The 23982-nt window shown below is 48.9% G+C and overlaps 1 protein-coding gene and 3 non-coding genes across 4 annotated transcripts; all 4 read left to right on the top strand.

Annotated features, from left to right (window-relative positions):
* The first annotated feature begins 164 nt into the window (after positions 1 to 164).
* On the top strand, positions 165 to 3253 carry RPL12 (ribosomal protein L12). The gene is made up of 7 exons (XM_040442705.1): positions 165 to 335; positions 1619 to 1692; positions 1796 to 1894; positions 2317 to 2398; positions 2637 to 2723; positions 3010 to 3122; positions 3202 to 3253. The coding sequence occupies exons 1-7, from the start codon at positions 299 to 301 to the stop codon at positions 3205 to 3207; spliced, it is 498 nt and encodes a 165-aa protein (XP_040298639.1). The 5' UTR covers positions 165 to 298; the 3' UTR covers positions 3208 to 3253.
* On the top strand, positions 1417 to 1540 carry LOC120978332. Its single transcript, XR_005774082.1, has one exon. It is a non-coding gene; the product is annotated as a small nucleolar RNA SNORA65 (small nucleolar RNA).
* Positions 2043 to 2169, top strand: LOC120978333. The gene has a single exon (XR_005774083.1). It is a non-coding gene; the product is annotated as a small nucleolar RNA SNORA65 (small nucleolar RNA).
* Positions 2454 to 2579, top strand: LOC120978334. Its single transcript, XR_005774084.1, has one exon. It is a non-coding gene; the product is annotated as a small nucleolar RNA SNORA65 (small nucleolar RNA).
* Positions 3254 to 23982: the final 20729 nt, after the last annotated feature.

Raw genomic sequence — 23982 nt, 5'->3', positions numbered from 1 at the left:
ATAAGCGATTATTAATGATACCGGGCGGTTATAATCGTAACTTATACGTCTTATCTCCCCGTCGCGTAACTAAGGGTTTGCCAGCGACAAACATGGCCGCCAGCAGGCGTGGGCAAAAGGAGTCTTCTCGCGAGACTTCGAGCCCTTGATTACGCGGCGCCCCGCTAACTCCACCCTCTTTCTCTTGTCGCTTCCCAGCTGGTAGAGGTGCAACTTGTCTTCGGTCGTCCCGAATCCGGGTTCATCCGACACCGAAACCGGCCCGAGAGAAGCGGATAGCCTTTAGTCCGGCGCAGCCATGCCTCCTAAGTTCGATCCCAACGAAATTAAAGTCGGTACGTGAGGCGGGAGAGGGAAATGTGAGCCGCCGAGCGGAGCCCCCCTCCACGGGCCAGGCCGCAGCGCAGGAGCTGGGCGTGCGGCTCTCACGGTACTTGTCTGCCGGGGTAATGTGAACAGAGGCTTATCCCGCCGGGCGGGTGAGTGAGGGGGCCGTAGTCCCGGTTGTTACCGTCTGTCCGCATGCCGCATTTGGTGTAGTAGCTGCGCACGTGACCTGCTCCGCGCCTCAGGAGAATACGGTAATTCCTCATTGTGAGTGACGGGCGCCGCGGGTTCTAGACCCCTGACCGGCAGAGTAAAACACATGGCGGCCTTATTAATATCTTAGGCAGAGGGGGTGACATAAAGGGGGTTCTTTATTCAAGGGGTCCTCCAATGTAGCCTATGGGACACGTGGAAAGTGGTATCCCTGTAGTCTGAGTGATATGGGATGTTGAGGATTGTGATGCACTACTACTACTCCTGATGGTGTTAGGGTTACTACTTGTACCTGTGCCTAGGTCATGTGACTGCTGAGAGAAGACTGTGGGGGTACAGTCTGATTGACGGGGGTCCCTGGGTCTTGGGCCCTCTCCAGGGGATGGGTCATCAGCGCAAGTCTTGGAAAACCCCTTTAAATGAGTTTCTCATACTCTGTTATCCACAGGATAGGTGATAAGTGAGTGGCTGCCGGGTGTCTGACCGCTGGGACCCCCTCCAGCTGTGAATACTGGGGTTCATGTCCCCGGTTTGCATGTGCTCACTGTGGCTCCATTCAAAGTCTATGGGACTGGCAAAGATGGCGGCGTTCAGTGCTCGGCTGCGAACGCCTGATTACTGGCCGTTCAAATCCGGATTGGGGCAGTGGGACCATCAGTCATCACCTGATTAGGGAGCGCCCCTTTAATGCCATGTTGTCACTTATAGGACTAGATCAGCTCTTGATGTCTTGTCTATTGAGCAGCATGTTAATAAGACTACAACTCCCAGCATGTTTGAGTTGTAGTTGCACAATAGCTGGAGACTCCTATTATATCCTAGGATGACCAGGTGGTTCTGCCCAGTAGTATTTCGGGTGGTCGTGCCCTCTAGCCGCCCGCCACTATGCCAGTCTTCTGTGTCTTGGTGTAGTCCAGTGGTGAGCTTATAGCAACCTCCTCTTAGGAAACAGGGCTGCTCTGCGTGTGGACCGCCCTGTGCCGAAAGATGGAGAACACGTCTGTGCCCAGTCGGGGGCGTGCACCTGACGCGCTGAACCTCCATTTATTTCACTTTGGTTTCTTTTTTTTGGTTGTAGTTTTCCTGAGATGCACCGGTGGGGAAGTTGGAGCCACCTCTGCTCTGGCCCCGAAAATCGGGCCTCTGGGTCTGGTAAGTTTCTTGAGTGCATGTGGGACTGGGATAAGCGGCGCCCAATGTGTAAAGCCACCGCTGATCTCCGCTATGAACTCTAATGCTTGGTTTCTTTCTCCAGTCTCCCAAGAAAGTTGGTGATGACATTGCCAAGGCCACCGGTGACTGGAAGGGCCTGAGGATCACCATCAAGTTGACCATCCAGAACAGACAGGCTCAGGTAACGCGTCCAGCCGAGATGGACCTGGGGCATGTTTTGGGTGTCTTAAAGTCCCCGCGATGACCTCTGGGGGGTGTATTTTAGCCCTTTTAGGGTTGGTAATAAGTTAATGAAGAGGTTACTACGTTTGGGAGGGTTTGTACAGCTACCCGCCACTGTGCTGGTCCTCCAGTGACTTAGTATAGTCCAGTGGTAAGCTAAGAGCGAAGCCCCATCTTAGGAAACAGGGTCCTTCCCCATGTGATTGACCTTGTGCCGAAAGACTGGGTACACGGACATCTTAGAGGGGCTGCAGCTTGTGCAGCACCCCCATTCACTTCTATAGGCTGAGCTGCAATACCACCACTGGACAGGTGCGGCGCTGTCACCGGTGATATGCAGCCGTCTGGTCACAACCTAAGGTCTCCGTCTTGTTCTTGCAGATTGAGGTCGTGCCCTCCGCCTCTGCTCTGATCATCAAGGCCCTCAAGGAGCCTCCCCGTGACAGGAAGAAGCAGAAGAACAGTAAGTTGATGAACTCGCCGAGGTGCCTCATGCCTCGCAGATCTTTGTACAGCCACCCGCCACTATAGCAGTCTGATGTGACTGTGTATAATCCAGTGGTGAGCTAAGAGAAGATCCCACCTTTAGGAAACAGGTTCCCTCCACCTGTGAGGGACTCTGTGCCGCAAGGATGGGGACACATAACGCCGGTGGTGTCTGGGCCACGCCTAACCCCGCGCCTCTCTGCTTGTGTTAACAGTCAAACACAACGGCAACATCGGCATGGACGAGGTGATCGCCATCGCTCGTCAGATGAGGCACCGATCCCTGGCTAGAGAGTTTTCAGGTAAGGACCCCCAAACTGTCTGTGCACGGCTGCATTGCGGTGTAACTGTGCCGCCATCGAGCTGAATGGAGTCGCAGAGCGATTCACCAGTTACTCCAACCCTAAAATCACAATTTGTGGTTCTGGGGGTCGCAGCAAGTCACACTGTAAGCCCATTCAGTTCGATGTCTGCGCTGCTGCGTGGCGATCTTTGGTCACGTGATGGATGCCAGGGCTAAGGTCGCCACGTAGCCCCCAGCGCAAGTTGGTGCACAGAACCGAGCGCTTAAATCTGCCTCCTCCATAGGAACCATCAAGGAGATCCTGGGCACAGCACAGTCCGTGGGCTGCAACGTGGATGGCAGACACCCGCACGATATCATCGACGATATTAACAGCGGCGCAGTGGAGTGCCCAGCGGTAAGTGTCGCTCTGTTACACACCGCCTGACCCTCGCTACTTCTGTCACCTGACGGCTTTTCTTTTTCTTTTCCCACAGAACTAAATGTATGAAGAGGACTTAAACATTCAATAAAAGATTTCGATCCACACAATCTGTCCTGTCTTGATTTACAAAGGGTTAAGGACTTGGTTCATATGATGGGGCATCTCGAGGCCGAGATCGGGGGGGCCCGTACAGAGCGGCTTCTGTCAGTGACTGTCTCCAAATTGTAAGACGCTTAAAGGGAACCTGTCATCAGCTTTATGCTGACCTCACTGAGGGCAGCCTACGATGGTGACAGAAATGCTGATCTCAGCTAAAAGTAAGTGGCTGCTGAGAACCAACATGATCATTGCAGCCCAGGCCTTGAAGAGTCCTGGTTATTATAATCTCCTGCTCTCCGCTGGTGATTGGCAGTTCTCTACTAGAGAGACAGGGAGACAACTAGTTAGAAGACTGTCAGTCATCAGCAGGAGATCATGGATAACCAGGACTCTTCTCAGGTGCCCGGGACTCTCTTCCAGGCCGTCTGCAATGATTGTGATGTTGGCTCTCGACAACCACTTTACTTATAAATGACCGACCGCTGAAATCGCCTCGCCTGTCTCTACTTTATACTGCTGTTAGCATGGGCAGCATAAAGGTGATGACTGGTTCCCTTTAAGGGGTTGTGCTCTACTTTGTGGACTGGAGACGGGCGTAGGTGATCATCTAGACTCATTCGCTCCTTGGCCTCTGCCGCTCGTCTCGGGTCCCTCTTCCGGTTTGCTGTTGCTCCATCCAGTCAATGGCCGCTCCTCCCAGCAGCGGAGGCCAGGGATCGGGCGAGTATTGCCAGAGTGGGTAACGACAGTCGGCGGTCTGTAGTTGGTCTGCAACCCTTTTTAAGCTGCCTTGACTCCCACATCCAGTCCTTAACGTTCTGCTCAGAAGTTACTAGGGGTGCTATAGACGTGGGTCCTATTTTACTAAGGGTCCCATTAAGATCTTTAACAATCATTCCACAGGATGTGAGAAGTCGGAGCTCACCGGTGACTACTCCCAGGGGCCCCTGCGTCCTGTCCACTCTTTGAATGCAGTGGTGGTCGAGCATGTGCTCTGTCCAGGGACTGTAAGGTTGCATAACTCATTATCTCTAACATAAATCTAGTTTATTCATATGAATGACTGCTTCAAAATTATACACTGCTTAAATACTCTGCGCTGCCTACAATCTGTTCTGCTTCCTGGTAGGAGTTGATGGGCTACAGGGGAACATCTTCTCTCCTGATGGGGATGGGCACGGTGGAGAATGTCACATACCATGCCTGTTTTGTTGGGGTAACAGGTACCCCCCATTTATGGTTTAACTGGATAAGTAGGCCTAAGGCTCTGACCATATTGAAATGTCTCCTCACCGGGGGGCTCCTGTAGCCCTGACTTTGACTCTCAGCCATGTTGTATTCAGTGGCTGGGAGTTGTAGTCCTTCTGCAGCTGCAGGATACGGAACACAGGCCTTATGTCCTGGATTGTGAGAGGATAGGTGTGAAACCCAAGGTTCTAATCGCCTGCCTCAACGTATGACTGGCGCTGTACGAGGGTATCATTAGTCTTAGGGACTCTAAAATGCACCCATGAGGCTTCAGGTGCACTAATGAGCGGGTGTTCAGCTAGAGGCGCCACATATGTGGGTCACCCAGAGATGGGTCCGTGTCTCAGCGGTGTATGACTGCTCCTCCCGGCCTCGGCTGCGGTCAGCAGTTTGGGGCTCTGGCAGGAATGAGTTGTACAGAAAACATCTGCTGGGTCAGCGGCCATCACTTGGGCGTTCAGGGAGTAATTGTGGAGAGCCGAGTGTACGGGTGCTGAAGCATATGCACTGAAATCCTCACCGCCTGAGCGGGTTATGATTTTCTATTAACACTCGAAGCTGTCCACATCTGGTTCTGCAGCAGCTGTGGCCAGGAAGGTGTGAGGACCCCCCCACCAGAAGTGCATAGGAGTACACTGCATGCTAGCACAGGTCGGGTATACCGTGGTACGTGTAGAGAAGCGAACGGGCACTGCCATGTCCAGTGCAAAGCAGGAGCACCGAGTGACGTTTTAGGGAGGCTTCACATCACTGTTATTTTTCTGTTCTGATCCGTCAGAAAAAACGGATCCTGTGCGTCATTTATGCAGATTCGGCAGCTGTTTGAGCCGTTTCCATCTGAGGACGGAAAAAAGTCCTGCATTCAGCACTTTTTCTTCCGGATCTGTGATGGAAATGGCTCAACTGATGCACAGAATTCCTTTCCGTTTTTTTTTTTTGTTTGCTTTTCTGACGGATCAGAACAACGGAGAAATAACCGTGATGTGAACTCTCCCTTACCGGAGCCCTTGGCCGGCCTGATGGTCCTTCCAGACACAAAGTTCTTGAGGACCATGCAGTGACAATCTGTTCCATAAGTTCACCTCAGAAACCGGTCCCTGATTGTTGGGGCAGCAGTCGATTTAAAGGGGTTCTCTGGGAATTAAGAAAATACCTAAATATTACTATAAGTATATACACAAATATCTTTCATTAGTTATAATGGCTGGTTTTGTCGGGGGAGCAATCATTAGGAGAAATAAAATGGCTGCCGTCCTATGAGTGCACACAGAACCCGTCCTACAGGTGAAACTTGAAAAATTTGAATATTGTGTAAAGTTCATTTATTTCAGTAATACAACTTAAAAGGTGAATCTAACATGATATAGACTCATTACATGCAAAGCAAGATTTCTCGCTCATATCATTGGTGGACACAGGACCGTGGGTATAGCTTGCTGCTGCCACTAGGAGGGAAACTGTTAGCTCCTCCCCTGCAGGCTATACCCCCTCCAGCCTGGAGATAGCATATCAGTTTTTAGCTTAGTGTTGTAGGAGGCAGACCTCCCTAGATGGCTCTTTTGGAAATTTTATTTTATTAGATTCATGGGGCACAGATTCGCATGGGGTCTCTGTCTCCCTGGGAGGCTAGCCGGTGTCTGTTGTCCTACTGCCTTGCTGCCCCCCTTCCCCCCCAAGAAGACAAGTGGACCAGGGCAGCCTCGCTCCCCTGCTTCCCACCAGCAATAGGGCCACCTACTCACCAGCCCTATCCTGCCCGGACCCCTGATGCCTTCTGCCAGCGGTCGTTGGGTGGCCCTGCTTGGGAACATCTAAGGGTGAAGTCCACAGAAGACAGGTGAGTATTACTCCCCTAGCTCCTCACCCCTGTCTGCTGGGTAGCGATTTCTCTCCTGCGTCCTCCGATCCTCAGCTGCGGCGGTACGGCACTGCGGGGGTTAATGTCGGCTGCAGCGGCTCTGCTACTACAAGGAGAGCGGTCCGATCTCTCCCTCTTCAGCGCTCTTCCTCCCCACTCCACTTCTTAAGTCTCCAGGCATCTCCTGAGGCAACATGTCTGGCGCTGTATTAACCCCTTCCTGTCTCATGGCGGCTCCTAGCATGCGAGTGGGGGGGTGTGGCTTCTTCACAGTCATTTCCTCACATGACCTGTGTGGGGGCGGAGCCTATTTTCCCACCGTGGCACTCTGGAAGACCCCTCCAGCGATCCATATTGTCACAACCCACAGGAGTTCAAGACCCCTCTGTCTGTGGAGAACCTGACTGGGCAAGGTCCCTGTCCCGGGCAGTAGAAGACCTCTCCAAAGTCTCCCATTCCACCCTTTCATTACTGGGTCGTTTGGTAGAGCGATCACCCACAGTGCAGCCCTCACCTTCGCAAGGCGCACAAACTAGGAGCAGGCTTACTAGCAAGCGTCCCAGATCAGGTCGTCATTCCTCTGCTGACGCCTCTGCATCCCCTCCCGGTTCCCGATCTCAGACGTCCTCCATTTTAGGTGACGCACTATCAGATGGTGAGATTGCGGATTCAGATACGGAGATGGACCTGGAGCAGTCTTCCCAGATTGCGTCTATGGTAGATAGCCTGATTTCAGCTATCCGGGACACTTTCCAAGTTCAGGAGGAACTCCCCTCCACCAGCCACCAGGGAGTGTCGTTTTTGCGTACAAAGCAGACCCATAAGTCCTTCCCTGTACACAACGACTTTTCCCTTGTTGTCGCAAAGGCTTGGGACCAGCCAGATTTGCGCTTCATTGTCCCAAAGCGGTTAGACTTGCTCTACCCTTTTCCAACTGATTGTGTGGAAAAATGGGCCTCGCCTCCGAAGGTAGACCCACCGGTCGCTCGCCTCGCAAAGAACATGACTATTCCGGTGGCGGATGGCTCCTCTCTCCAGGACCCAGTAGATCGGCGCATTGACTCGCTATCGAAGTCGGTCTTTGCAGCCAGTGGTTCAGCCTTACGCCCAATCTTCGCATCGGCATGGGTAGCCAAGGCGGTTTCGGAGTGGGCCCTCCGTTTGAACCAAGACTTTGTGACCAATCTTCCTCCGGCGGAACTCCGGTCCTTGGCGGTACAAATTTCGCAGGCAGGAAAGTACCTCTGCGAAGCGGCTTTGGACGCGGGGACGATGGTCGCCCGTTCCTCGGCTCTCGCGGTATCTAGCCACCGAGAACTGTGGCTTAAAGTCTGGTCGGCGGATTCATCCTTCAAGACTTCCCTTTGCTGGGTCTCAACTCTTTGGTACCAGGCTAGATGATATTATTTCGGAAGCAACAGGGGAAAAAAGCACCCATTTACCGGAACCCAAGGCGAAACGTTCCTTTCGTCCTAGGGTCACATCTTCCCGTTATCAGTCCTTTCGTAGGTTTGCGGGCACTCGTCCGGCGGCCCCACCTGCATCTAGGCCACCCAATCAGGACCAGCGAAAAGGCCCATCATTCAAACCCGAGCCAGCATGGCGTCCGCGAGCGCAACAGCCTCGTTCCGCTCCCGGGAAACAGCCCTCAGCATGAAGGTGCGGCCCCACCCTTGCAGGTGGGGGGTCGTCTCCTTCTTTTTCAGGAAATGTGGCAAACTCATATATCGGACGCTTGGGCACGAGAGGTAGTGACATCAGGATACAAGATAGAATTCAAATCTATCCCACCCAACCGTTTTTTCCTCTCCCAGCCGCCCAAGGATCCAGGTCGGGCGGCTGCTTTCTTCCAAGCAGTCCAGTCCCTTCTCATACGGGGCGTGATAATTCCGGTCCCCTTACACAAAAGGTTTACGGGTTTCTATTCAAACCTTTTCGTAGTACCCAAAAAGGAAGGCGATGTTCGCCCAGTGCTGGACCTCAAGATAGTGAATCGCTTCCTCCGCATTCAACGGTTCAAGATGGCGTCACTCCGCTCCGTAATTGCCTCTTTGGTACAAGACGCCTACTTGCACGTTCCCATCGCACCCGCTCATCAACGTTTTCTTCGTTTTGTCATTCATTCATGTCACTACCAGTTCGTCGCCCTGCCATTCGGCCTAGCGACAGCTCCGAGAGTGTTCACAAAGGTGCTTGCCCCCCTCCTGGGTCTTCTGCGCTCCAGGGGCATCACTCTCCTCCCGTATCTAGACGATATCTTGATCAAACCATCTACAGTCTCCCAATGCGAGGAGAGTCTTCAGATCACTTTGAGCACCCTGTCCCGCTTCGGGTGGATAGTCAATCGGCGGAAATCCTGCTTATCTCCCACCACACAAATCAGGTTTCTGGGCATGATACTAGACTCAGGTGCAGCCGTGGTACGCCTGCCATTGGACAAGAGCGTGGACATTCAGAGATCTATACGCATATTACTCCAACGCCGCAATACGTCTATCCGCAATTGCATGTGGGTGCTGGGCATGATGGTGGCCTCCTTCGAGGCCATTCCCTTCGCTCAATTTCACACGAGGTGTTTTCAACGAGCCATTTTGTCATCTTGGGACAAATCCCCGGATTCTCTGGATCGCCGGATCCGGCTGTCCCTCCAAACGCATACAGCCCTCGGTTGGTGGAAAGAGTCTGCGCATCTGTTGGCGGGGAAATCCTTTTCCTTCCAGTGATATGGACGATCATTACAACCAACCCCAGCCTTCGCGGTTGGGGCGGAGTTCTCGCCACACGTACGGTCCAGGGTGTTTGGTCTCCATCGGAGTCCAAACTTCCCATCAACATACTGGAACTCCGGGCCATTTATCTCTCCCTTGTCCATTGGAATCCACTTCTGCAGGGTCGTCCGATCAGGGTGCAGTCGGACAATGCCACAGCTGTGGCCTACATCAACCACCAAGGAGGGACTCACTGCTGTCGCGGATGGTGTTGCAGAAAGCTGGAACTTATAAATAAACATCCGACTGGCTTGATTCCAAACTAAGGAGCATATGGGTGAGCCCTATAAAACCCCTAGAGCTCTCCCTGACTGCTATGCCCATGCAAAGATCTTTATGGTAGACGATTGCATGCCCTCGTACCTTATACAATGTGACACCTGAAAACCCTATAATAGTGAGGGGACACGACCACCGACTCCCTGCACTTAATATGAACGGAGTCAGGGTCACCTACAGTCAAGCCAGCAAGAAACACAAATAAAGGAAACAGACTTCTCTGAGGAATCAGGAGAAGCAGCCTCCAGCAGTGAACACAATCCAGGAAGAAGTATAAAACGCAAAGTGAGGCAGTATGGGAGGGAATATAAAGGGAGACAATCAGTGCAAATAGATGACAGCTGGGAGAAGGAAAGGAGATGAGAAAGTGAAACCAAAACAAAGAACATCATACAACAGGTAGAGAAGAACGTCTGCCAAATCTTCTCACAGAGCTGGCGGTGACAGTACCCCTCCCTCTACGGGTGGACTCCAGACACACAGAGCCCACCTTCTCAGGATGAGACCTATGGAAAGCCCTGATGAGACGAGTGGCCTTAATGTCCGCCACTGGGACCCACATCCTCTCCTCAGGACCATAACCCTCCCAATGAACGAGGTACTGGAGAGAACCGCGGATAATGCGAGAATCCACAATCTTAGAGACCTGAAATTCAAGATTACCATCAACAACAATCGGAGGAGGAGGCAAAGAGGAGGGTACAGTGGGTTGGAAATAAGGTTTTAATAGGGACCTATGAAAAACATTATGGATCTTCCAAGTCTGAGGAAGATCAAGACGGTAGGCAACAGGATTGATGACAGACAGGATTTTGTAAGGCCCAATAAACCTAGGACCCAACTTCCAGGAGGGAACCTTCAGTTTGATATTCTTTGTAGACAACCACACCAGATAACCCACATTCAGGTCCGGACCAGGCACACGTCTCTTATCCGCCACACGCTTATATCTCTCACTCATGCTCTTTAGATTACACTGAATCTTTTGCCAAATAAATGACAAAGACGAGGAAAATCTCTCCTCGTCAGGTAAACCAGAAGACCCCTCTCCAGAGAATGTCCCAAACTGCGGATGAAACCCATATGCACCAAAAAATGGTGACTTATCAGAGGACTCCTGGCGACGGTTATTTAAAGCAAACTCAGCAGGGGACAAAAAAGAACACCAATACTCCTGATTCTCCGCCACAAAACAGCGCAGATATGTCTCCAGATTCTGATTGACGTGTTCGGTCTGACCATTCGACTGTGGGTGAAAAGCAGAAGAGAAAGACAACCGAACCCCCAAGCGAGAACAGAAGGCCTTCCAGAATCTGGAAACAAACTGCGTGCCCCTATCAGAAACGATGTCTGAAGGAATGCCATGCAATTTAACAATGTGGTCAATAAATGCCTGCGCCAGCGTCTTAGCATTGGGTAACCCAGGAAAGGGAATGAAATGTGCCATTTTGCTAAAACGGTCGACTACCACCAGAATCACACTCTTCCCCGAGGAACGAGGCAGGTCCGTAATGAAGTCCATGGACAGATGCGTCCAAGGACAGGAAGGAATGGGTAACGGGAGGAGAGAACCCGATGGCCGTGAATGAGGGACCTTGGCAAGAGCACAGGTCTCGCAGGCTGCCACAAAACCCTCAACCGTCTTACGAAGAGCCGGCCACCAGAATCTCCGAGCAATGAGATCCACTGTGGCTCTACTCCCCGGGTGCCCAGCAAGGACAGTATCGTGGTGCTCCTTAAAAACCTTGTGTCGTAAAGCGAGAGGCACAAACAACCTCCCAGGGGGACAAAGATCAGGAGCCTCTGCCTGGGCTGCCTGAACCTCTGCCTCCAAATCAGGATAAAGAGCAGAGACGACCACCCCTTCAGCCAAAATGGGACCCGGGTCTTCAAAGTTCCCCCCTCCCGGAAAACAACGTGACAGGGCATCCACCTTCACATTTTTAACCCGTAACAACAAAATTAAACCTAGAAAAGAACAAAGACCATCTGGCCTGTCTTGGGTTCAGACGCTTGGCCGATTCCAAGTAGGCCAGATTCTTATGGTCGGTAAACACGGTAATAAGGTGTCTGGCTCCCTCTAGCCAATGGCGCCATTCCTCAAAAGTTAACTTGATGGCCAACAACTTCCTATCTCCCACATTGTAATTTCTCTCTGCGGAGGAGAGTTTCCTTGAGAAAAAGGCACACGGTTGCCATTTGGCAGGAGAGGGACCCTGAGACAAGACCGCACCCACACCCACCTCAGAAGCATCAACCTCAACAATAAAAGGTAGAGAGACATTAGGTTGTACCAAAATGGGAGCGGAAGCAAAACTCTCTTTAATACTAGAAAAGGCTTTAAGCGCATCTACCGACCACGAGGAAAAATCCACCCCCTTTTTAGTCATATCAGTGAGTGGCTTAACAACAGAGGAATAATTAAAAATTAACTTTCTGTTATAATTGGCAAAACCCAAAAACCGCATCAGCGCCTTCTGATTCTCAGGAAGCTCCCAATCAAGCACAGTGCGGACCTTCTTGGGGTCCATGAGAAAACCAGAAGCGGAGAGAAGAAAACCAAGAAATTGACTCTCCGGAGCCGAAAACACACATTTTTCCAGTTTAACGTACAATTTATTATCCCGCAGAATCAGCAAGACCTGACATAGGTGGTCCCGATGAGTCTTGAAATCAGGAGAAAAATATCAAAATGTCATCTAGATACACCAGTACAAATTTTCCCATTAAATGATGAAAAATGCTGTTCACAAAATGTTGGAAGACGGCCGGAGCATTCATCAAACCAAAGGGCATAACCAAATTCTCGAAATGACCCTCAGGAGTATTGAAGGTCGTCTTCCATTCGTCCCCTTCCCTGACCAGGTTGTATGCCCCTCTTAAATCCAACTTAGAAAAAACCTTAGCCCCAACAATCTGGTTAAACAGGTCCAGGATCAGAGGAAGCGAATAAGGGTCACAAATCGTGATACGGTTCAGCTCCCTGAAATCCAGACAAGGTCTTAAAGAACCATCTTTTTTCTTAACAAAAAAAAACCCAGCGGCAACAGGTGACTTCGAGGGTCGGATGTGTCCCTTTCTCAGGCTCTCAGAGATATAAGTACGCATAGCGACTCTTTCAGATTGGGAGAGATTGTATAAACGTGATTTTGGCAGTTTGGCGCCTGGGATGAGATTAATAGGGCAGTCGTACTCCCGGTGAGGGGGCAGCTCCTGGACACCACTCTCGGAAAACATCCGAAAATTCAGAGAGAAAAGATGGCACAGTCATGATAGAAACCTCTGAAAGAGACGCCGTGAGGCAATTCTCTCTGCAAAACTCACTCCAACCATTTATTTGCCTTGCTTGCCAATCAATGGTGGGGTTATGTTTAGTGAGCCAGGGTAGCCCCAACACTAGAGGAGTAGGTAATCCGCTTAAGACAAAACATGACATATCCTCAACATGAGCGTCACCCACAGTCAAACGGATATTGTGAACCATCTTTGAGCACTCGGGAGCCTGAACAACCTCCTGAGGCGGAACCAGAACAGATCGCCAGCGCCAGCCCTCCTGTCCCTCATGTATCGGCTCAGGATAATCCGGGTCCCCTACCGGATCCCTCCGCTCAACAGAGGCTCTTAGGTTTTCGCCAAAATTTGAGAGCCCTGGTGAGCGGGCAGAGATCTGGTAGGCCAAATCGTACTGATTATGCGAACCTTGTAGAGGTCGTTTCCGACGCTCTAGAAGGTTTTGCCGAACATCAGAAAGAGTTTGGTGCTGACTTGATTCGCCGCTGGAAGGGGGCGGAGTCGGCGATTCAACGCAGCCCAAACGACCATTATGGGCTAAGCATGATCGTTTGATGGACTCAATGACGCCCGAGCAGTTGCATGAGTTTAAGATCATGCTAGAGAACGGGTCATGGGAAATTATGCTTGTTCATTGTTCAATCTTGTGCCCTTTCATATGAGCCCTTGTGGGAGTCACGGTCCATCAGCATCATCAGGAATTCATTAATAAATTGTAATTTTACCGTTTAATGATTTCCCGATGACGCTCTAATATAACTAGTGTGATTACCACAAGGGACACACAGTTTTTAATGGGGTATTCACATAGACAATGGGGGGATTTCGCTTGAATATTCCCCCATTGTCTGATAGGTGTGGGTAACATTGGTAGGACCCGCACCTATATCGAGAACAGAGCGGGGAGCACTGTTGCTGCAGGACAACAAATTTCCCGTGGTACGTCCACCACGCCTCTCCCATAGAAATGAATGGAGGGCGGCGGCGGCGCAGTGCGACCTCATCCACTTTCTTGGCTCCGTTCTCAATATATGTGAGGGTACCAGCGGTGGGACCCGCACCTACAAGACAATGTGGGCATATCCTAGCGGTATGCCCCCATTGTCTAAGATGAGAAAACCCCTTTAAGGCCTCTTGCACAAGACTGTATGCCCCCAGAGACATACGGTCCGTGAGCGGGCCATATGTCCCGTAGTGGCATTGATCGTGCGCACGAGAGCACACAGCATCATAGTGTACAATGATTCTGTGCAATTCGAGCTGCCCGCGGGAATATAGTCTTGCACTGATAGATCATATGAGTGCGGGACAATAGCCCAGTTTGCGGCACAACACGGTCAGCATCATGATGCTCTGTACTCCCGTACGCACGATCAATGACGATCAGGGACATATGGCCCGCTAACGAACACTATACATCTTTAAGTGCATGTAGTCGTGTACAAGAGTCCGAAAAGTGTGGTCCATTATCAAAGCCGGACCAGCTTTGAATTTCAACAAGATAGCCCTGGAGAAATATAGGAGCATGTCAACCCTGGGGATCTGAATACATGAAGATGGAACCTAGAGATGCAACTCATTCAAAAACGGATCCGCTAAACGGATGGCAAAATGGAAACGAACGTGACAAACGGATCCGCAATACAGACGGATCCATCTGAATGGCTTCCGTTTGTCTCCGTTTAGTCAGTTTATTGACGGATCCGTGAAACGCAAGTGTGAAAGTAGCCTAATAATAATCACACCTGAAGGTTTGCTACAATCGCATCCAGACAATTCTATTTAAGCCAAACAGCCTGAACTCCAGGATGATACATTGTTGCAGATTCAGTCGCCACGAGGATAATATGAGCCTCTATTATAGAGATGGGATCGCCACGCGCCTCGTCGCGGTGAATATTTTTTTTTGGGGGGGAGGATAAGAAATAAGACGTCATTATGGGATTTCAGGAACCTGCAATTAAGTAGAGAACAAAAATAAATAAATAAACTAATTGCAGGTTCCCTTACCTCCTAACCAGTGGCACAGATTGGGTATTCTGCCCCCGTGGACTGGTTAGGACAGGTGGAAGTAATTAAACAATTAACAAGACCCTCCCACCCCAATAAAGAGGGGGATCAACCCCAGTCCCCTTGTGTTCTTTTCAGTCCTCTGGATGGGTGGAGGTCCCCCCTCCCTTTCTGGGGGACCCCTGTTCTATCTTTATGCAGGCTCTTACCCCTGTTGGGGTCAGTTTGCTTGTGCAGGGTGATTTTTTTCTAGCCGCGCTACTGTGCGGTACCTTTTTTCTTCTCTGCGGGGGGCGGGGCTCCCTCGTGGGTACATGCGCTGCCGGTCCTCTGGCAGTGCGCTTGTGTCGGGTATCGGCGGCCCGCTTTGTTCCGGTGGGCGCCGCCATATTGGGAGTGACGTCAGTGGACGTCACTTCCTCTCTTGCACTTCCTCCCGGTCTCAGTCGTCTTTCCTTATATTATATTACTTTATAATATAACTTTTCCGTCTCTCGCCCCCTGTGGCGATCTAACCTCCCATAAATTAATTATATTTTTAAAAGCCTTAGGGGGTTTAGCGCTAGCTCTGCCCCCATGTGGGTGGAGCCTATTTTTGGCGCCAGGCAGGCTATTTAAAGCTGGTTTAAAGGGTCAGTCAGCCTCCTGGAGCGCAGTTGTATGTTTACTCTGCTTATCTTTGCTTAGGCTGTATTGGATTCCCACTTTCAGCGGGTTCCTTTGTTCAGTTTGTGCTTATAATTACCCTTATGGGTTTCTTTTGATTCTAGCATTTCGTGTTTTTTTTCTGGGTAAAAGACCTTCTTGCTTGAAATTTCCTTTCCTCCGCCTAACGCAACAGTTAATCCTGTTTCTCTTTTGGCAGCCATGTCGTCTACCGGGGACGGTGATCGGGATCCTGGCAGGAAGAATCCTGGCAAGAGACGTCTTCTCCAGTGCCACGACTGCCAGATTGTCCTGGAGGACAACTATGTGTATTCCCGATGTCCACCCTGTAGGGCGAAGCTTCTTCCCCAGCAGAAACCTACGGTTCATGATGTAGTAGACTGGGTAAAGGGTTATATGGAGTCTAACATGAGTCAAGTGAACTCCTCCATTGAGGAGCTGAAGCAGGCTCTTATATCCAAGCGCCGGAGACCTTCCTCTCCTCATCGGGCCATGGAGGTGTCGGGTCAGGATACCAGAGACTGATCTCTCTCCTCTTCTTCCGAGGATGAAGACGGTTTTGCCTACTTCTTCCCTCCCGAAAAGGCCCAGCGGCTGCTGAGATCCATCCAGTCGGGGGACCAGGATGTTGATCAGGGTGAAGCCTCAACATCCGCCTCTAAGGGGCCTTTAAAGTGGACGCTTCCCTCCTATCTCTAATGAAGACGGAGTGGAAGAAACCAGAAAAGGGTCCCGTGTTGACCAATAGGTTCAAGTCGGTCTTCCCGATAAAAGAGGATCAGTTGTCCTCGTGGTGGCCAGTTCCAAAAGTGGACATGGCCATTTCTAAGTTGTCCAAGAGGACCATGGTACCATCGGACGACGGTTCAAGTCTCCAGGATCCGATGGACAGGAAGGCTGATTGTGCCTTTAGGCATGTGTACTCCTCGGCTTTTGCCTCTGTCGCTATTGCGTCTTCTGAAGTGGCGAACTTCCTTAAAACCAGGTTCGCCCAGAATCAGTCTGACCTGGGGTCTATAGGGATAAGATTCTGGCCTCTTGTAAGACGGCCGGCCTAGCCATTGATTTTTTGTGTGGCTCCACAACAACTAAAATTGGGTTCTAAGTCCATGGCGCTCTCTACCGCGGGCAGGCGCCCGCTTTGGCTAAAACCCTGGAAGGCGGATACTACTTCCAAACACAATCTTTGCGCCATGGCGTATAAGGCCGGCAGACTGTTTGGAACAGAGCTTGACCAAATAATGGAGGGACTGTCGGACAAGAAGGGCAAATCCCTTCCCCAACAGTCCTTTCGTGGTCGGGGCTAGAGGTATGGGTCCAGTTCGGGACCTCAGCCTAGATCCCAAAGAGATTGGGGCTTCCATAGAGGGGGAAGATCCTCCAGAGTCTCTAAGCCCCCCAAGAAGTCCTTGACGCTCTGATTGTGGGCCTCCTCGAGGCTCTTGGTACCTTGCCGGTCTGACTGGATTTCCAGAACTCCCCATATTCCCGTAGGCAGTCGCCTACATTTTCTAGGGTCTTGGCAGACTCATATCCAAGACCTGTAGGTTCTCCGTGTTATATCTCAGGGATACCTGGTAGACTTGGACAAGTTTGTTCAAACAAAATTGCTTCCATCCAGCAAACAGAGAATTTTGGAGAACTACGTTCTGGAGTATCTTCAGAAAGGGGCACTAGAGTAGGTGTCTCTTCAAGATCAGGGAGCAGGTATCTATTCCCCAATTTTTCTGGTACCCAAGGTGACCGGAGACTGGCGGATGATCATAAATCTGAGATTCTTCAATCAGTTCATCAGACGCAAGCGTTTCCGGATGGAAACTATCCAGTCAGTGACCAATCTTCTCTTGCCAGGGGATTTCCTGGAAACCTTGGACCTCAAGGATGCCTACCTCCATATTCCCATCCATCCTGGGTCCAGAAGATTCTTAAGGATCGCGGTGCAAATCAGGGGAGTCCTAAAACACTTTCAGTTTGTGGCTCTCCCGGTTGGAATTTCGTCTGCCCCACACACATTTACCAAGGTGGTGGTTTCCGTGGTGGCAGCTCTAAGACTTCAGGGTCTGAGCATAATTTCATACCTGGACGACTGGCTCTTCAGAGCCCCTTCCCAAGCGATCCTGTCCCGACACATTCAGCGGGCTGTAGCCTTCCTCCACCAGTTAGGATGGATAATCAACTGGGACAAGTCCCAGCTCCTACCAGCTACCTTAGTGAAGTTCCTGGGATTCCTGGTGGATTCAGTGGAAATGACTATTCATCTTACTCCCGAAAGAAGGCTATCTGTTCAGAATTCAGCCCGCTCTCTCTCAGTACCTCGGAAGGTAACCATTCGTACTTTGATGAGAATGTTGGGACTAATGTCATCAACCGCAGAGGCCGTTCCTTCGGCATTATGGCACCTACGTCCGCTACAATCGGAGGTGCTAGCCAAGTGGAATCACAGTCCGTTGGGACTAAATTCCGTGCACTCCTTGTCTTATCGTGCCCGGTCCTCCCTAAGATGGTGGACCCATCTCGAGGACAGCAAGTCCCTGATCCAACCCTCTTGGATCATACTTACCACAGATGCATCCCTAGTAGGCTGGGGAGCACATCTTCTAGACAAGACAGTCCAAGGAATCTGGACACCTCAGGAGAAGTTATTATCATTGAATCTCCTAGAAATCAGGGCGATCAAGCTAGCCCTTTTTCATTTCGCTCCCTGCATTCAAGGCAAAGTGGTGAGAGTAAAGTTAGACAGCATGACCGCTGTAATGTACATCAGCAAGCAGGGAGGCACGAAGTCACAAAGTCTACGGGGAGAGATAGGTGTGATATTGGATTGGGCAGAATTGAACCTCACCCACTTATCAGCCGTCCACATTCGCGGAGTTCACAATATGATAGCAGATGGCCTGAGCCGAGGTCTTCCAACCGGGGAGTGGTCTCTCCATCCAGACATCTTCAAGGACATAACGCTCATGTGGGGAATGCCAGAGATCGATCTCATGGCAACGAGGTTCAACACCAAGGTGGAGAGGTATTGCTCCCTTTACAGGGAGGATAACCCGGTGGCAATAGATGCACTGTCAATCCCATGGAGGTTCGGGCTGGCCTATATCTTCCCTCCAGATTCCGAGGGTATTGATGAAAATCAGGCAGGACCAAGCGTTAGTCATCGCCATCATTCCATACTGGCCGAAAAGAGCTTGGTTTACCCAACTCATTCAAATGAGTCGGGGGCAATTTTGAAAGCTTCCCCCAGAGAGAGTACTGGTGTCGGGGGACACTCAGACCTCCTCAAATCTTCAACCTGACAGCCTGGAGGTTGATCAGTCCCTTCCAAGAATAGAAGGGCTATCGGGGTCTGTCTTGAGAACCCTAGAGCACTCTAGATCTGAGGCTACCAACAGATCTTATTCAAGAATTTGGAAGATTTTCTCAACTTGGTGTTCCAGTCGTCAACTGTCATCCACTGATGTGTCCATACCTACCATCCTACAGTTCCTGCAGGACGGTCTGGATAAACTTCTGCGATCTCGGCCTGTCTCAACAGGTCCATTTCTCAAGAACCCCTTGTCAAGAGGTTCCTTAGGGGAGCTTCAAGGTTAAAGCCTACGATAGTTAAACCTATCCCGGTATGGGATTTAACGGTCGTGCTCAGGGGGTTATCATCTCCCCCCTTTGAGCCCTTAGAGGAGGTGAAGCTCAAGTTTCTAACCTGGAAAATTACTTTTTTTTTTATTGGCTATCACTTCTGCAAAGCGAGTTGGGGAACTCCAAGCTTTTTCTGCTTTTGAGCCGTACACCAAGTTCCTGCAAGACCGGGTGCTGCTGCTCAAGTTTTTACCGACCTTTATTCCAAAGGTGCCTTCATTCAGTAACATCAACCAGGTGATTTCTCTTCCAGTTTTGGCTCCTCTCCCCTCCTCAGAAGAAAGGGGCTCCATGTCTCGAGTTTTCTCAAGATTTACCTGGAACGGTCCAAGGTATTTGGACCGTTCCTTATCCTTTTTTCCGGTACCCACAATGGTAGGAAAGCCTCTAAACCCTCCATCAGTCGATGGATCAAAGAGGCAATTCGGGAGTCTTATGTGTCTCAAGGTTCGGAGCCACCTGAGTTTGTGAAGGCCCACTCTACTCGAGCGGTGGCTACTTCCTTTGAGGAAAGAAGCTCGATTCCGCTGGATGTCATCTGTAAGTCGGCTTCTTGGAGTTCTCACTCCACTTTTATCTCACACTATAGAGTGGATTCTAGGATAGATAGCTATTCCTCATTTGGCAGGACAGTGTTATCCTCCGCCAGGCATGAGAGCCCTCCCATGGGGGTTTCTACTTGCTAATCACCATCTGTGCCACTGGTTAGGACGTAAGGGAATCGTTAATTTCTAACGATAATTTGTTTTCCCTTAGGCCTCGTTCACACGGGCATCATATTTTTGGCCCGGATAAGAGGCGGGTGCGTTGCGGGAAAATGCGCGATTTTTCCGCGCGAGTGCAAAACATTGTAATGCGTTTTGCAATCGCGTGTGAAAAATCGTGCATGTTTGCTACCCAAACCCGAACTTCTTCACAGAAGTTCGGGCTTGGGATCAGTGTTCTGTAGATTGTATTATTTCCCCTTATAACATGGTTATAAGGGAAAATAATAGCATTCTGAATACAGAATGCATAGTAAAATAGCGCTGGAGGGGTTAAAAAAATATAAAAAATAATTAAACTCACCTTAATCCACTTGTTCGCGCAGCCGGCATCTCTTCTGTTTTCATCTGTGCTGTGAGCAATAGGACCTTTGACGTCACTACGCTCATCACATGATCCATCACCATGGTGATGGATCATGTGATGAACGCAGTGATGTCATCAAAGGTCCTATCCCGTACAGATGAAGACAGAAGAGATGCCGGCTGCGCGAACAAGTGGATTAAGGTGAGTTTAATTATTTTTTATATTTTTTTAACCCCTCCAGCGCTATTTTACTATGCATTCTGTATTCAGAATGCTATTATTTTCCCTTATAACCATGTTATAAGGGGAAATAATAATGATCGGGTCTCCATCCCGATCGTCTCCTAGCAACCGTGCGTGAAAATCGCACCGCATCCGCACTTGCTTGCGGATGTTTGCGATTTTCACGCAACCCCATACATTTCTATGGGGCTTGCGTTATGTGAAAAAGGCACAAACATAGAAACATAGAATGTGTCGGCAGATAAGAACCATTTGGCCCATCTAGTCTGCCCAATATACTGAATACTATGGATAGCCCCTGGCCCTATCTTATATGAAGGATGGCCTTATGCCTATCCCATGCATGCTTAAACCCCTTCACTGTATTTGCAGCTACCACTTCTGCAGGAAGGCTATTCCATGCATCCACTACTCTCTCAGTAAAGTAATACTTCCTTATATTACTTTTAAACCTTTGCCCCTCTAATTTAAAACTGTGTCCTCTTGTGGTAGTTTTTCTTCTTTTAAATAGGCTCTCCTCCTTTACCGAGTTGATTCCCTTTATGTATTTAGCAGTTTCTATCATATCCCCTCTGTCTCTTCTTTCTTCCAAGCTATACATATTAAGGTCCTTTAACCTTTCCTGGTAAGTTTTATCCTGCAATCCATGTACTAGTTTAGTAGCTCTTCTCTGAACTCTCTCTAGAGTATCTATATCCTTCTGGAGATATGGCCTCCAGTACTGTGCACAATACTCCAAGTGAGGTCTCACCAGTGTTCTGTACAGCGGCATAAGCACTTCACTCTTTCTACTGCTTATACCTCTCCCTATACATCCAAGCATTCTGCTGGCATTTCGTGCTGCTCTATTACATTGTCTTCCCACCTTTAAGTCTTCTGAAATAATTACTCCTAAATCCCTTTCCTCAGATACTGAGGTCAGGACTGTGTCAAATATTCTATATTCTGCCCTTGGGTTTTTACGCCCCAGGTGCATTATCTTGCACTTATCCACATTAAATTTCAGTTGCCAGAGTTCTGACCATTCTTCTAGTTTTCCTAAATCCTTTTCCATTTGGCGTTTCCCTCCAGGAACATCAACCCTGTTACATATCTTTGTGTCATCAGCAAAAAGACAAACCTTACCATCGAGGCCTTTTGCAATATCACTTATGAAGATATTAAACAAAATCGGTCCCAGTACAGATCCCTGTGGAACCCCACTGGTAACATTACCTTGCTTTGAATGTTCTCCATTGACTACAACCCTCTGTTGTCTGTCACTCAGCCACTGCCTAATCCACTCAACAATATGGGAGTCCATGCTCAATGACTGCAGTTTATTGATAAGTCTTCTATGTGGGACAGTGTCAAAAGCCTTACTAAAATCTAGATATGCGATGTCTACTGCACCTCCACCGTCTATTATTTTATTCACCCAGTCAAAAAAATCTATAAGATTTGTTTGACATGATCTCCCTGAAGTAAACCCATGTTGTTTTTCATCTTGCAATCCATGGGATTTTAGATGTTCCACAATCCTATCCTTTAATAGGGTTTCCATTAATTTGCCTACTATTGATGTCAGACTCACTGGTCTATAGTTGCTTGATTCCTCCCTACTACCTTTCTTGTGAATGGGCACGACATTTGCTAATTTCCAATCTTCCGGGACGACTCCTGTTACTAATGATTGGTTAAATAAATCTGTTAACGGTTTTGCCAGCTCACCACAAAGCTCTTTTAATAATTTTGGGTGTATCTCATCAGGCCCCTGTGACTTATTTGTCTTCACCTTAGACAGCAAACTTAGAACATCTTCCTCTGTAAAGATACATGCATCAAACGATTTATTAGTCATCCTTTCTAGTGGAGGTCCTTCTCCTTTTTCTTTTGTAAAAACTGAACAGAAGTATTCATTAAGGCAGTCGGCTAGCCCTTTATTCTCTTCTACATACCTTCCGTCCTTTGTTTTTAATTTAGTTATTCCTTGTTTTAATTTCCTTTTTTCATTTATATATCTGAAGAATGTCTTATCCCCTTTTTTCATAGACTGAGCTAGTTTTTCTTCTGCCTGTGCTTTAGAAGTTCTTATAACTTGCTTGGCCTCTCTCTGCCTAATCTTGTAGATTTCCTTATCTTCATTGCTCTGGGTTTTTTTATAATTACAAAATGCTAGCTTTTTATTTTTAATGATTTGGGCCACTTCTGCTGAGTACCAAAGTGGTCTCTTCCTTTTTTTGCTTTTACTGACAAGTCTAATGCAATTTTCTGTTGCCTTCAATAATGCACCTTTTAAGTAGTCCCATTTCTCCTGGACTCCATGTAATCCGTTCCAGTCTGATAAGGACTCATTTATGACTAATTTCATTTTTGAAAAGTCTGTTTTTCTAAAATCTAAAACTTTTGTTTTTGTGTGGTGGGACTCTTTCACAGTTCTTATATTAAACCACACTGACTGGTGATCACTAGATCCCAAGGTTTCGCCTACAATGACATCATATACCGAATCCCCATTTGTGAATACCAAATCCAAAATGGCCTCCCTCCGGGTTGGCTCCTCAACCACTTGTTGTAGAGATAACCCCAGTAGGGAATTTAGAATATCTGTACTCCTGGTAGAACTTGCTATTTTGGTTTTCCAGTTTATATCTGGAAGATTGAAATCTCCCATAATGATAACTTCTCCTTTCATTGTCATTTTAGCTATTTCTTCAACTAGTAGATCATCTAGTTCTTTAACTTGACCAGGTGGTCTATATATCACACCTACACGAGTTACTGCATGGTTAGCAAACTGCAAGGTAACCCAAACTGACTCTATGTTGGCCTCACCAACTTGTATTAGGTTAGATTTAATGCTATCTTTCACATACAGGGCCACTCCTCCTCCTTTCTTGCCTTCTCTGTCTCTTCTGTATAAAGAGTACCCTGGTATGGTTATGTCCCAGTCATTTCTTTCATTAAACCATGTCTCCGTAACAGCCACTAAATCTACATTCTCAGATGCCATTATTGACCCAAGTTCATTGATTTTTTTACCTAAACTGCGAGCATTTGTAGACAGGACTCTGAGCTTATCATTTCTTAACCTCTGTGCTTCTGACCTGTTCTGGCATTGTTTCGGGGGGCAATTGGACTCTTTTATTTTCACTCTTTTGCCCCCCCTTCCTAGTTTAAATACTGTTTCGCAAATTCTTGGAGTTGTTCACTAAGTACATTTGTTCCTTTGAGAGAAAGATGCAAACCATCTTTTTTGTACAGTTCCTTTCTATTCCAAGTAGAGCTATCATGAGAAACAAAGCCAAATCCTTGCTCTTGACACCATTTACCAAGCCATATGTTGAACTCAGGAGCATGAGCAAGAGGAGCATGCTGCGATTTTCACACAACGCACAAGTGATGCGTGAAAATCACTGCTCGTGTGCACAGCCCCATAGAAATGAATGGGTCGGGATTCAGTGCGGGTGCAATGCGTTCAACTCGCGCATTGCACCCGCGCGGAAATCTCGCCCGTGTGAAAGGGGCCTTACAGTCCTAACAGTGGCACACAAATATCCACCCCCCCCCCCCCCAGTTATACTTTATTGTTGCCTTTTTTTCTGCTTGTAACTACACAAGGGGACTGGGGTTGATCCCCCTCTTTATTGGGATGGGAGGGTCTTGTTAATTGTTTAATTACTTT

Source organism: Bufo bufo, chromosome 8, assembly GCF_905171765.1.
Source record: "Bufo bufo chromosome 8, aBufBuf1.1, whole genome shotgun sequence".
Taxonomy (NCBI): domain Eukaryota; kingdom Metazoa; phylum Chordata; class Amphibia; order Anura; family Bufonidae; genus Bufo; species Bufo bufo.
Note: the sequence above shows the minus strand (reverse complement) of the source record. Positions and strands in the feature narration are given on the sequence as shown.